This window comes from Nomascus leucogenys, chromosome 19, assembly GCF_006542625.1.
Source record: "Nomascus leucogenys isolate Asia chromosome 19, Asia_NLE_v1, whole genome shotgun sequence".
Lineage (NCBI taxonomy): Eukaryota > Metazoa > Chordata > Mammalia > Primates > Hylobatidae > Nomascus > Nomascus leucogenys.
The window spans coordinates 48,735,100-48,749,268 of record NC_044399.1 but is presented as its reverse complement, the minus strand read 5'-3'; the positions used below and the strand labels follow the sequence as shown (position 1 = coordinate 48,749,268).

The 14,169-nt window shown below is 45.4% G+C and overlaps 2 protein-coding genes across 2 annotated transcripts in view; one reads left to right on the top strand and one right to left on the bottom strand.

The window, feature by feature from the left end:
• The window catches only part of RMDN2 (regulator of microtubule dynamics 2), a 132,393-nt gene extending 128,785 nt beyond the window's left edge, over nt 1-3,608 (top strand). Inside the window, exon 11 of the mRNA XM_012501521.2 lies at nt 3,452-3,608. Coding sequence (XP_012356975.2) covers nt 3,452-3,460 — 9 coding nt within the window. The 3' untranslated portion in view covers nt 3,461-3,608. The remainder of the gene's footprint in view (nt 1-3,451) is intronic.
• A 466-nt stretch (nt 3,609-4,074) lies between these two features.
• LOC100583040 (cytochrome P450 1B1) lies at nt 4,075-12,660 on the bottom strand. Its single transcript, XM_003262744.3, has 3 exons — nt 12,237-12,660; nt 10,812-11,855; nt 4,075-7,773 (listed from the first exon to the last, which is right to left on the bottom strand). The coding sequence occupies exons 2-3, from the start codon at nt 11,852-11,854 to the stop codon at nt 7,185-7,187; spliced, it is 1,632 nt and encodes a 543-aa protein (XP_003262792.2). The 5' UTR covers nt 11,855; nt 12,237-12,660; the 3' UTR covers nt 4,075-7,184.
• Nucleotides 12,661-14,169: the final 1,509 nt, after the last annotated feature.

Sequence of the window (14,169 nt, the reverse complement as noted above, 5' to 3'; positions counted from 1 at the left end):
GATGTGACCTGACTTGTGGGGTCCAATGGCCTAGATAATGGCCAAGGGCTGTGGGGTTAAACAATAAAGTTAGAGACAGCGAGGAAAGCATGCTGAGTACACAGTACACCACCAGGAGATGGGAGATCCCCCAAACAGAACACGAGGCTGCCTGCTTTTCTCAGCAACCCCACTGGGATGAGGGTGGAAATCCTTTTCAACCAGTATGATATTGGCTGTGGGTTTGTCATAGATAGCTCTTATTATTTTGAGATACGTCCAGCTAATTTTTCTTGCATTTTTAGTAGAGGCGGGGTTTCACCGTGGTCTCGATCTCCTGACCTCATGATCCGCCCGCCTCGGCCTCCCAAAGTGCTGGGATTACAAGCGTGAGCCACCGCGCCCGGCCTGTGCTGCATTTCTTATGAAAAAAATTTAAAAATATATTCCATCACAGAAAACAATAGTGAATCCTGTTTGTGTGTGTGTATGTGTGTATGTATATATATACATACATAAATACATATATACCTATGAAGTACACACAATCACATGCAGAGATATATACTAAATCATGTAAAATATATTGCATACTGTGAGGTTATGGTTTAAAAAACTGGAAGCCATTGAGTTGGCATTTCTGCTTTCTTCATAGCGACTAAGCAGAAACCTAAAAACCTTGAATAAGCTCAATTTGCAAGCAAAGAGAAGAAACTGAGATTAGGGGCCGGGTGCGGTGGTTCACGCCTGTAATCCCAGTACTTTGGGAGGCCGAGGCAGGTAGATCAGGAGTTTGAGACTAGCCTAACCAACATGGCGAAACCCCGTCTCTACTAAAAATACAAAAGTTAGCCGGACATGGTAGCATATGCCTGTAGTCCCAGCTACTCAGGGGGCTGAGACAGAAGAATCACTTGAACCCCGGAGGCGGAGGTTGCAGTGAGCTGAGATCACACCACGGCACTCCAGCCTGGGTGACACAGCGAGACTCCATCTCAAAAAAAGAAAGAAAGAAAGAAACAGGTTAGACTTCAAGGGTACCAATTGAAAACTGAGTCATGGGGAAGATGAAGGGATCATCAGTGCTGAGAAGCAGGCTCGACAAAACTCACTCCACTTTTTTCACCCATGCTTCTGTATATACAATATGATTCCATAACAAAATTGTTGGGACTTAGTACCTGCTTTTCAATGAATATACCATCAAATAGTGGAGATATGATGTAAACATAAATATGGCTGTGGGAAGTATTGAAAAATGAGTGTAGATGTCTTTTTCCTCATTAAAAAAAAATCTATGTAATGCATCTCTCTCCCAAGAGGATATATTTCATTTAAAAATAAAGAGGTCATGCCGTGTGTTGGTGGGGAAGTGGGTACAGCTTCCCCTCATGCACAGCTGATGGGAGTGTGGACAGATTTGGCATTCTGGAGAACATGCAATATTTAAATTACCCACTCACTCACTTGCTGACCCAACACTTCCAATCATGGGTATGGCATACATTACAAAGTTTACATAGGAGGGCAAGTAAACACATACCAAGCTATTCCTTGCTGCAGCATTTAGGGGCTCATAAAGTTGGAAGTTATCCAGGTATCTATTCCCAAGAGAGTAGGTAGAAAAAATGTGGTGGATGAGTACCATGGAATACTAGGCAGCAGCTATAAGCTATGGAATTACACAGGGATGGAGCTGAGAAAAGATTAAGCAACAGGATGAGATACGTACAGCACTTACATAAAGTAAAACATATATATGCAAAACAATAATGCAAATTTTGCTGGAACGCGCAAACAAAAAGTGCACATTAAGCATATTGTAATACTTATCCATTGAGAGAGAGACAAACAAACGTAAGGAAATAGGAATAAATTAAAAAAAAAAAAAGAGGCTCACTGATTTTTCAGGCTTGCTCAATGACTCTTAGCTCTGACCCAAAGGGATCTCAGTGCTGTTAGGCTTCTGCTGTATAACATTGTCTCACCTAAAGGGGCCTCAAGTGATTCAAAACTAGTTCTGATAGGTCCAGTCATTCTGTTTGCAAAGGCAAGCTTCCCATCAAAAAGCTTGCTTTGTGCCTTGGTTCTTCTCTCTCCCTCTGGCCAGTGCTCACGGGCTCTGAGAGACAGAAGGGTTCTGATGAGCCACATACACCAACACCTAGGTGATGCATGGCTATCAGACCGACAGGCCATGTCCCAGGAAACTGGACCTAAGGACGGCCCTGGCTCCAACAAGGATCCTTGGTCCAGACAGGTTCTAGGACAGAGGTTTTAGGATTATAAGACAAAGCATGACTGTTTGTTTGTTTGGCTTTTGATTTTGCCTAAAGAACAGTTTAAAGGGGCTTTTCTCAGAAGAGAGCAGCGTGGTGAGTATTCCCGCACGATGTCAGTTACTCCCTGACTGTAGTGTGGAATGTGCCTTAGACAAAGGAAGTAAATTGCTTGCGAAACTCCCAGGATCTTATGGCCTAAAAAAATAGACGGACTACCCTATAAATCCAAACACAGGCACACTGGGAAGGGACAAACTAGGGTACAAAGATAATGGGCTTTGAATTAGTTCATCTCCAGGGAAGATCTGGATGAGAATACTTCTAAATATATAATTTTGGCTCATTACTTTATCACATCCCTCTGAAGACTGTCGGGCAATAATGCATTAGAGTTTAGCACAGTGATGCAAAAATTGTAAGTGCTCAACATATTTTAGTTCCATTTCTTCCCTCCATATCTGACACATGTTGAAAAGTGTGCATGAAGAGCACAGCATTTGTCCTCAAAGCCTGTATGTCGCTTAGCAGAGGAGCTGCAAGCATGAGCTGTTACCTATAGCGTGTCCATACCTATGTAAACTGGATTATTTTCCTCCATAATTCCAAGTTTAAAAAAATTGCTTTTGAATGTATTTGAATATATTTAATTTTTTTCTTCTTTCCTTTTCCCTTTCTGAGATTTATAACTAATAGACTGAAACTGGAGAGCAGAGAGCATGTGAGAGTCACTGAGCCAAAAAAGGGAGCGTTAACAGCCAGTGAACTTCTGTTGCACTGGTGCAGAAAAACAGACTGGCTCTGAGGTTGAAGAAACAACCTCTGTGAGTTTCTAACAACCACGCCTGTCTTACTTATGTCCAAAGCTGCGTTCATTTCCCACCCTGTACTCCGGTCTTATACTCTATTGGATTGATTGGGTAGAATCCAACTCTGCTAGACAGTTTTGCAAAAACTGGCCCCAATTATAATTATTTAAAGGAATCTTTTTCCCATGAAAATATTTCCTTCCCTTATTCTGAACTGTCCTGACATTTCCAAGATCCTACTGTCATACATCTGGAAAACTAGTGAGTATTCTCTTAAACCACTCCATAGCCATACCTTCTGGCTGCTAAAGTGAGGTTCCCGCGCCAAAGTATCAATGCCATTTTGTGCAATTTTTACTTCTTTTCCTGTTTTCACAGTAATAGGAGCTGTAGTCTGGACGATAAAGAGCCTTTGGTACTCCAAGCCCTGTCATCTGTGAGTGTGGCACAGTGAAGGCCTGGAGATTCATGACCTGGGCCCTGTGAAGACAAGTCTTTTTACCAAGTAAAAAGATTGGCAATAAAATATTTCCACATAGTACATGACAGAATACTTGTACCCATCTTATTTTATTGGACATTAATTGCGCTTATTAAGGCACATGTACCTTTAAAAAATGAAAGAAGAAAATACTCAGAGAAAGGACTGGTATGCAGCTGAGGAAGAAAAATGTGTACTGCATTCTTTAGATGAAGCAGAAATCAATCAGCAACTTAAAGTTGCAATCTATTCAATCTTTCAACATTGCAAATTAATTCTCGTTTGGCTGGATTGTTTGCATTGAAATGTAACCTCCGTGTTGGTTCTTAGAAATTCAAAAATATAGAGATTAGAAATTTGGCTGATGAAAACCTACGGGAAAAAAAAGCATGCGGCCTCAGCCTGAGATGTAGAATGGACAAATAAAATGTTTACAGTGCAATATTTTAATTGAATAATCCATAGTAATAGTTGAAATAAAGTGATACATTAGACTATATTTGCTACAACATAAAAACTTCATAACAAGATTATGAAAGTGATTTTTATTATTTTGGTAATGGTGTCCCAGTATAAGTAATGAGATACAATTTTTTTTAAATTTGGTATATCAGACAGTAAAGGCTACATATAAATGTTGTTTCCCCAGAATGTATTTTGGTGACAACTATGCACTGTAGCTATTATGCACATACTAAAAGCATTCATGATAAAGTACAAAAATAAGAAAAGATTAAGAAGGTATCCTTGAGTTATAAATGTCTACTAAAGTATACCTTTTAATCACACAGTTGTGTCACAGCTAAAAACACAAATTAACATATACTGCTATGCAACTATTTGATCTAATATAGATCTAGGAAAATATTAAGGCTGTAGTAACACTTCACAGGTAAAGGCTAAGTTCTGGGACATGAAAGCTTTTAGAAAATTCACAAAACAAACCTGAGACATCTTTTTGTTTTGGAAAAAAGCAATTTTCTTACAGAGTCAAAGCTTTGACATACAAATGAAGCATTTAATAAACATTATACTTTATTGCAATAACCTGGAGTAAAACTTCCGACTTTAATGGTTGTCAGCAAATACATTCTCTCTCCGGTAGAAATACAATGAGGCTTTCTGATTAAAGCAGTAATCTGATTACTCCAGCCTCCAAATTCAGTTATTTTTATTCGTTTTTTGTTTTCTTTTCCTTTCTTTAACTAGGTTATAAACATATTAAATAAGCCAGGTAACCTCCAAGCACCTTACTTTCTTCTATATAAACACAGCTTTCCTTTTGCCGCAAGCATCTGATGACGACTGGGCCTACATACATAAAAACAGATTATAGCACATCTGGACCTGGTTGACATAATGAGACATCCAGATTGGTTCATGATTATTTTTGCTGCTACACATTTCTCAATCTAAAAAAGTAGGCTACAGCAGCCCAAATTCACTATCTCAGCCTTGCTGGGGAATAATATTTTGGAATGGCAAATGCCAAAAAATTTAAATGTATTGGGCAAGCCTGCTTTCTGTAGTTGACTTTAATGCCTTTAAAAATACTGGCATGATTTTTTGTATTCAAGAAGTACAGCTATGAAATTTTAAAATAAAATTACATGAAGTTTTTTAATATTCAAAACCACAAAACAGATCTGCTATGTTGTAGACTTTTTTAATAGCCTATTTGAGATTTAACTCTGCTACGCCAAACATCTTTCTTCTAAATGTCCATGCTTTGAATTTTGTGCTCCAAATTAATTAATTCAGAATGAGTGGGAAAATGTTTAACCATCTTTCCTTCTTCTCAGTCTTTCTCTTTTCTCTTACCATCCCCCCACCCCACACACACATACACACAACTATCATAAACTCCCTTTTTTAAAATTTTGGTACAAAGATTCCAAAAAGCTTAATAAAATGTAATAAGCACTTAGCACTTAGGACACTGTAGAACTTCCTTTGGAAGTTTAATTGCAATGAAATTTAAAACTTGAAACTTCAGTTCACTTTTCTAAATGTGAATGCATACATTTCATTTGAGCTTTATGCTTTCCCAGCTACCAAAGTAATTGCCATCTTAAAAAACACAACTGACCTCATCTCCACTGTCTTTTCCAAACAGCTTCCAAGACTATCTTCTGATTCTGACTTTCCAAAAAGCAGACATTAATGTTAACTTTCAAAAAATCATCTAGAAGAGAAACTTGGTCAGTTGTAATAATGGGAGTTCTGTCTCCAACTCTTGTCACCTCATAAAAAGAACATCCAGGTAATTCATGGCATTTTCCATTATTCACTGGGCAGACACAGCTTAGATTTCTCTGCCTTCCACAGGAGAATGTTCAGATTTCCACTAACTTCAACTGGAACTCAATAATCAGAATGGCTTTAAAATTTAGTTAAAATTTAAGCATGCCATGAATTTGGAATTTTAATATACTAATTAGGTTATTTTCAAAATGAGATTGTGTATTATAAATAGAATTTCAATAAAGACGTTGTAAAAGTAAGAACACATCTTAGGATCTAATTTTGAGATTTGCCAAAATTTGAGTGAAGAAAAGAAACCCTGCTTCATTTCCATGTCAAAAATAGGTGGTTGATTTAATCAAGCTCATTTTTAGCACACTTGGTTGAGTTGGTTGTACTTTTTCAACTTTCAATATTATACAAGGCATATATTATTCAACCTTTTCCTGAACAAGATAATACTAATATACTGCTTACGGACAATTAAGTAATATATTGCATACTATTTGGTGACTTTTTTTTTCACCTATGAGACTTACTGAAATCAGTACATTACAGTCACATAATTTAAAGCTTGGCTGGCTTTTTTTTTTTTTCTTTGCTGATAATTGAAATTATGTACTTTGGCAAGCAAAAGAGGTACAACGTCACCTTGGAGTTTTACAATTTAATAATGTATACTTTAAAATTCATGATAAATCATGGAACCCCACTATACTCACTAATTCAACTATTGATTTCTTTTTGAGCAACTGACTTTATGATTTATCCTTAAAAGTAAGGAAGTATACCAGGAGGCAAAAGGATAAATCCACCCATAAATACTAGAGTCTAAGTTATTTTCCTGAAAAGGTGAGAAGGGAATTTCTGGTCTTTATCTTTTCCTTATCACCTTCAATCACACACTTTACACTGAAATTACTTGTCTCTGTCTCTTCAACAATATACTCTGAAACTTTGTTTAATATACTTTTTGTCTATTTCTGCATATGGGAGACCAATCTTGGATTCCCACCAAAAATGGCCTGGTTACCAAAATACTTCTTCATTCAACAGTTTTGTGTAAGTGTTTGGATGTATGTGTCTATATGTGCATTTTAACTCCAAAGAATGCTACCTTCAGAAATAACCAAGATGCAGTATGTATATAATAATTCATTGGGCCCTTTACGTCTTTGACTCAAAAAAGTCTCCCAGAAGCTCCTGCATAGCCCACTACTCATGAAGAACCACTGGGTATGGAGCACACCTCACCTGATGGACAGCTGACTTATGCTCACCTTAAAGGCTAATTGGGAAGCAGCACAAAAGGGGAACTAGAAAAAAACTGAATTTTACTCCTCATCTCCGAAGATGTGAATATTTCTAAAATTTCAGCTTGCCTCTTGCTTCTTATTGGCAAGTTTCCTCGGCTTGTAACTTTTGGACAGCACTATCAAGGAGCTCCATGGACTCTCTGAGAGTGACGTTGACTTTAAATGACTTGGGTTTAATGGTCAGACCATAACTGAAATTCATTTTCGCAGGCTCATTTGGGCTGGCCCTGAAATTGCACTGGTGAGCCAGGATGGAGATGAAGAGAAAAAGCTGCATCTTAGAAAGTTCTTCGCCGATGCACCGCCTTTTGCCCACTGAAAAAATCATCACTCTGCTGGTCAAGTCCTTGTTGATGAGGCCGTCCTTGTCCAAGAATCGAGCTGGATCAAAGTTCTCCGGGTTAGGCCACTTCACTGGGTCATGATTCACAGACCACTGGTTGACAAAAATCACAGTGTCCTTGGGAATGTGGTAGCCCAAGAGAGAGGTGTTGGCAGTGGTGGCATGAGGAATAGTGACAGGCACAAAGCTGGAGAAGCGCATGGCTTCATAAAGGAAGGCCAGGACATAGGGCAGTTTGGGCTGGTCACCCATACAAGGCAGACGGTCCCTCCCCACGACCTGATCCAATTCTGCCTGCACTCGAGCTTGCACATCAGGATACCTGTTTGGTGTTTAATGTGGAGAGAGAAAAGCAAGTGAGCAAAATTCTTATTTCATCTAGAAAGCACATTATAATTTATTTTAATTCCACTTTTCCTTAAATAGGCTATCGAGCTCAGTGACTAAATTAATATTTCTGGGAAAAAAATCTAAAACAGCTTCCTAATTTCTCACTAAATTGCAAGATGGACTTTAGGAATTATATTTCCTGTAATAGGCCTTGCATGACTAATGCTGTCTTTCCCATTATAAGTCAAAAAACTCTAAGTTTTCCCAGCCTCGAAAAGCACAATAGTAGATAAGGCCAGCTTTTCCATTAGGGGACAGTGCCTAGGGCTCACACCACTTTTTAGGGGCCCATGAAAATATTTTTATGTCTTTTACAATCTCCAGACCTAAAAAGCTCACTTTTAGGTAGAAGAAAATATTTTCATACATCATTTTAATGTATTCATCTTTATATCAGGGTAGTCATGAAATTTAATTTTTAATTTTTTTATAGTATAAGGAATCTACAAAGGCAAAAGCACACAGAGCCCACAAAAGTTACAATGTGAAAGTAAATTTTTTTTCTCCCTTATTTCCCTGGACAATTCCAACAGACATGCTGTTCTCATTTTATACAAAGATAATTGGTGTCCTGATGGATAAAGCTACATACAGTATTTTTTAAATTTAAAAGCCAATACCCAATGTTCATAAGATTATGGTATACAAACTGTAATACTTATTCACTGTTGATGATACAAACTGATACAATCTTTTTTAAAAAACAAAATCTTAGTACACGGCAAGAGACATGAAGGTAACCTCTTCCCGCCTCATTTTAAACCCAGTAATCCATGCCCAGAAATGTATTTTCAGAAAGTAATTCAAGAGGTACAAAAATATGTAACCACAACAGGACCTAAAATTCTAAAAATTAGCCAGGCATGGTGGTACACACCTGTAGCCCCAGCTACCTGCCAGACAGTGGCAGGAGAACTGCTTGAGCCCAGGAGTTTGGGACCAGCCTGGGCAATGTAGTGAGACCCTGTCTCTAAGGTAAGTAAATACATAAAATTAAAATAAAAATTTTAAAAATGCAATCAAGGCCAATGACCAACATTAAAGTTCAATAAATGATTATATATAACTATACATTATCATGGCAAAATACTATGTAGCCATCAAAAATTACCAAAATAAATATTAAAAGATTAGAAATGTCCACTACCTTAAGTCAAAGTGTTAGAAGTCGAAAAACATGTAAATGATTGTTTGCAACTCCGAAAAAAAATGCATACACATCTGTGATGAAATGGAGAGTTATTTTTAGAATCGCTTCTTCAACATTATATTGCAGGAGTCTGCCAACTTTTTTCATAGAAACATATATGGTGGGGAGAGCCAGATAGTAACTATTTTAGACTTTGTGGACCAAACCTTCTTTGTTGCACTACTCCGCTCTGCCCTGTGTTATAGAGTGAACGCAGCCATAGACAATGTATAAATGAATGGGCATGACTGCTTCAATAAAACGTATATACAAAAACAGATCGTGTAATTTGCCAAGCCCTGTCATACTGTCTTTTCACTAAAAAGGAAAAAAAAAGTATCAGCATATTGAATTGAAAGTGACCCCCAAATTGTTTTATTTCTTTTTGCCGCCTAATTGGAGTCCTCGGAGAACTGTCGTGGTTCTAATGAAAAACAAAGGCCGTTTCAAAAGTTAAAATGCCTATCTGGGGATGCCCAAAAAGCTATGGATCGTATTCCGGGATTTCCTTTTCCCTGATCTCTGGTTGACTTTTCTTTATTCAATTTCTGCCTCTCCCACACCCACCATGGGTGTTTCTATGATTTTAATACTAAAAAGCCATTTTAAGTATACAGAAACTTTTAATTTGTGAAGGTAGCTGTACAGTATCTAAGGAAATATAGATTGCAGTGGATTTTAATAAGAGTCATTCTCTGCCTTCCAAACACCTTACTGTGGCGCCTGCAGATTCAGCATCTCCAACTGCTCACTTGTGCTCCAAGAAATGACACAACCAGGATTTCTGGTCTCTTCGGCAATTAGGATTTGCCTTGCGAAACATTTGCCCCTAGGGGTAGTGTTTCCAGAGTAAATACTACAGGCCGCCCAGTTAAATATGGATTTCAGATCAAAGGGCTAATCTTTTAGTGTAAGTATTCCCGTGTAAAACTTACTTTTCTTTTGCCAAATCTGGCAACCCGACACCAGGGACCTGTTGAATCCGTGCGTGTCGGAGGTTAGTAGAGACCAACGTGGGCTTCAGGGGGTCCGCTAACTGAGCCAAGCGCAGGGGCCAGAAAGGTCTGCAGGCGCCTCCTGGATATCCCATCTGCCTTTCTGAATGCTACTCTGCACTCGTAAAAGCGACTGCTTCTTGTCTTCTACCCCGGCATTTCTCAAACTCTTAGCGCGTAGGTTTTATAAACCTAGCACTGCCCGCTAGTTGTGGCCGCCTTCTGAAAGCTTCTGTGCGGGTTACCTGTCGGCTGGCCCGGCCTCCATGGGTTTCCTTGGCCTGGAACAAAGCCCTGACGGGCGGCCCGCTTTTAGCGCCCGGGCTGGGCGGCCTCGGATCCACGCCGAGGACTAGCCTAGGAGAGGCTGCTGTGTTTAACATATTTATGGCATTACCTTTTCTTTCGGAACTATTCTAGTTCTGCTTGTACTGCGCCAGGGAGAGAGCTATCAGGGCTCATCTCCAAGCACTTAAAAACTCTTGTTTTTCCGGGGGCGGGGGGCGGAGGGGTCTTGCAAATGTGTTCTCACTCGCAAGCAGCGGAGGGGAGGATAGAGACAAGATAGGAGATGCGGAGGGGTCGGGGCACCGCTGGGTGGGGCGCTTGCGCGTGTCTCAGCCCTCACTATGAGTCCCTTTACAGACGCGATCTTGGTTTTGAGGGGTGGGGACCTGGAGCGAAACCCCAAACCCGGGGCGCTGCTTGCAAACTCAGCATATCCTGTCTCTACTCCGCCTTTTTCAAAGGAGAAAAGACCTGGCCCACGCCTCCCAGAGGCTTTACCTGGTGAAGAGGAGGAGGAGCCACTGCAGCGCGGTGGACAGGGTGTCCTGGCTGGCGCCGAAGATGTCAGTGATAGTGGCCGGTACGTTCTCCAAATCCAGCCGTGCGCCACCATCGCCCGAGTCCCCGGCCGCCTTCTTTTCCGCAGAGAGGATAAAGGCGTCCATCATGTCTCGGGGGCCGGCCCCGGGCCGAAGGCTTTCACAGTGCCTCAAGAACTTGTCCAGGACGAAGTTGCTGAAGTTGCGGTTGAGCTGCTCGAATTCGCGGAAAACGGTGCGCACCGGGTTGGGGAAGTACTGCAGCCAGGGCATCACGTCCACTAGGCTGCCTGCGCCCACCGTGCGCCCGAACTCCTCGTTGTGGCTGAGCAGCTCACGGAACTCGGGGTCGTCGTGGCTGTAGCGGCAGCCGAAACACACGGCACTCATGACATTGGCCACGGCCACGACGGTCAGCGGCCTCGGGTCGAGGAAGGCGCCGTCCGCGCTGCCGCGCACCAGCAGCGCCACCAGTTCGCGCGCCTCGCTCAGCACGTGGCCCTCGAGGACTTGGCGGCTGCGCGGCTGGCGCGTGGAGAAGTTGCGCATCATGCTGTGGGCTGCGCGCCGCTGCACCTTCCAGTGCTCCGAGTAGTGGCCGAAAGCCATGCTGCGGCCGCCGGACACCACACGGAAGGAGGCGAAGGACGGCCGGTCGGCGAAGGCCGAGCCCTGCTGCACCAGGGCCTGGTGGATGGCGCGCTCGCCATTCAGCACCACTATGGGGCAGCTGCCCAGGCGGATCTGGAAGACGTCGCCGTAGCGCTGCGCCAGGCGCGCGAACGAGAGGTGAGCCGCCTGGCCCACCGCCGCCGCGTTTCCGATCAGTGGCCACGCAAACGGGCCCGGGGGCGCGGACCCGAGCTGCCGCCTCCGTTGCCTCAGCAGCCGCTGGCCCACATGCACAGTGGCCAGCACCGACAGGAGTAGCAGGAGCGTGGTCTGCTGGATGGACAGCGGGTTTAGCGGCCAAGAGTCGTTCGGGCTGAGGCTGGTGCCCATGCTGGGGACAGAAAGGAGAAGGCGTGACACTCAGGGGTGCAGAGACAGGAGCGGGCGCCCCACGCCCCTACCCCAGCCTCGGGGGACTGAGTGCCGTTGGGTGGAGAGGTCAGAGCTGACTCTCTGGAGAAATGGCCGAAGACGCCCCTTCCCATCCCCAACCCACTCTCCCTTGGAGAAGAGGCGTGTTTCCACCTCGCTGTAACCCAGCGCCAAACCCTTCCCCTCCCCGCAAGGCGCGTAACGGTTCCTGCAATTTGCGGACAACGCTGCGGGCATCGAGGCGGTGGCGCTTGATTTCCTTTAAAGTGCCTACCACGCCACCCCCTACCTGCAAGAATCCATCTGAAGAGGTCGCGGGGCAGCGGCTCCGCAGACTAACCTGCGGGGAGGTGCGGTTTCCAGTGGCGCGGGACAGCCGGCTCCGAGAAGAAACTGGGACCTTTGCCTAGGGCAAGACGTCAACAGGAACCCGCAGGCCCGCCCTGGACACCTGCTGCCCGCACTGGAAGCTTTAACTCCCACTCGAGTCTCTTGGCGTCGTCAGTGCCAGGAGCGCTTCGATTGGGATGGGGACGGAGAAAGGTGCCTCGCTCGCCGAGCCCCGCTGCACTTGGGGACCTGGCAAAGTCGAGGTTTCCTCACAGCGTTGAGATTGAGACTGGGGGTCGGTGAGTGGCGTCAATTCCCATTCCCTTGCGGCTCTCACAAGTGGCGTCGCAGAAGCGCTCGCTCCCGCTCCCACTCCCACTCCAGAGTCAAAGCGCGCCATCCCCCTCCTCCGGGTTTTAAGGACTGGGTAGAAGGAGGGCAGCGCGACCTGGCGGGGCGGGGCCTGCGGGGGGCGGGGCGCGCCGCACACCAAGCCGCTTTGACCCGGACTCCCGTCGGGGCGCATCGGCTGGCCTCGGGGGTCTACCAGCAGGCTATCATGGGAGCGGAGGTGCCCACGTTTCCATTGTGCGGTAACCGCTCTTCATCACAGCCACCTCCAATCGAGGCCGCATGGTGTCCCCAGAACCGCGCTCTGGGAGCGCGTCCCGCCCGGAGCGCACGACCTCCCTTCCCTCTCCGCGACTTGAGCTTGCTTCCCAGAAAGCCAGTGTAGTGGCAGCGGTTTGCCTCACAGCGCCCCTGGTTTGTTGTTTAAATTTTATCTTAGGTTCTCGCAAACAAATTTCCACCTCAGTGGCAGCTCTTTGGCGTGCTAAATTTTTTCCAGTTCTTGCGGCGAGATCAAGAATCCCTAAAAGTAGCCGCTCCCCCGCCCCGGGGCCCCGACAGTCCTTGGGCACACAAAGGCTCCTGGGGCGCAGCTGGCCCTGAGATTTCCCGCGTAGAGGCCACTCCAGGTGGCGCCGCCCGCTGGTGGGCGCGGGGCCGCCCAGGCTGCGACGGAAGCCGTTGGAGCAGGGCGGGGAGCCAAGCTGGGGCGACTGGGCGGGGGGCCTGGGGGAGCTAGCGGGGCGGGACCCGAGCGGGGCGGAGAGTGGTGGGAGGAGGCGAATCTCCGCGCTCCGGCGAACTTTATCGGGTTGAAAAGTTTCTGCTGTCGCCTCCCCCTTGCGTGCGGAGCTGGGCTTTGCGTGCGCCGCTTCTGGAAAGTCGGCTCCAGTCATATCCCTGGGCGCTGCCTGCGGCCGCCCCTCCCGCGCTTCTCACGGCACCTGACACGCGGAGGCGGCGGCCCAGGGTGGGGTGCCGGCCACCACCACCCTTGGCGTGGGGTGCCGGCCGCCACCACCCTCGGCTGCGCACGCACGGTCGCGCCTGCCAGGCCAGCGAGGCGGACGCTTGGGCCACCACCCGCAGGCCGAGCCCGGGCGCGTATCGCCACCTCGCCGCGCACCCGCGGCTCTGTGGTCTTCCTGGGCGCGCTTGCGGTCGCGAAGGGGGCGCTCGGGCGGGGGTGGCTTCCCCCGCCCGGCGCGCCCTTTCCTACCTGCTGATGCATAGGATTTTCAAGACAGCTAAGAGAACAAGGACTTCACGAGGCGGGGGGAAGGGCGAACTCGAGGGAAGAGTTGGGATGTATCTAGTTAACCAGATAGGAATTGTACTGGCTTCATCAAAGGATAAATATAAAAGTGATGGGTTCACCAGGGACAACCCTGCACTTTGAGCTCCACCCGCGCTGCAAATCTCGTGCTATTATTGACCTGTTTACAGATGAATAAACTGGGGTTCAGAGAGGTTGCGTGACTTAACCCAGGTCGCGCAGCCATCAAGAAGTGGAGCCAGGGCTTGAAGCCACGAAGTCCCACTCCAGATCCTTCACATAAGTTTACATGGGAGAAAATTGCAGATAAGAGGCC

Excerpts from the sequence above, each read along its gene's own strand:
- LOC100583040 (XM_003262744.3), bottom strand. The coding sequence starts at position 11,854 with ATGGGCACCAGCCTCAGCCCGAACGACTCTTGGCCGCTAAACCCGCTG. Across the intron at positions 7,774-10,811 it reads CTCCTCCTCCTCTTCACCAG|GTATCCTGATGTGCAAGCTC; the intron begins GTAAAGCCTCTG and ends AACACCAAACAG.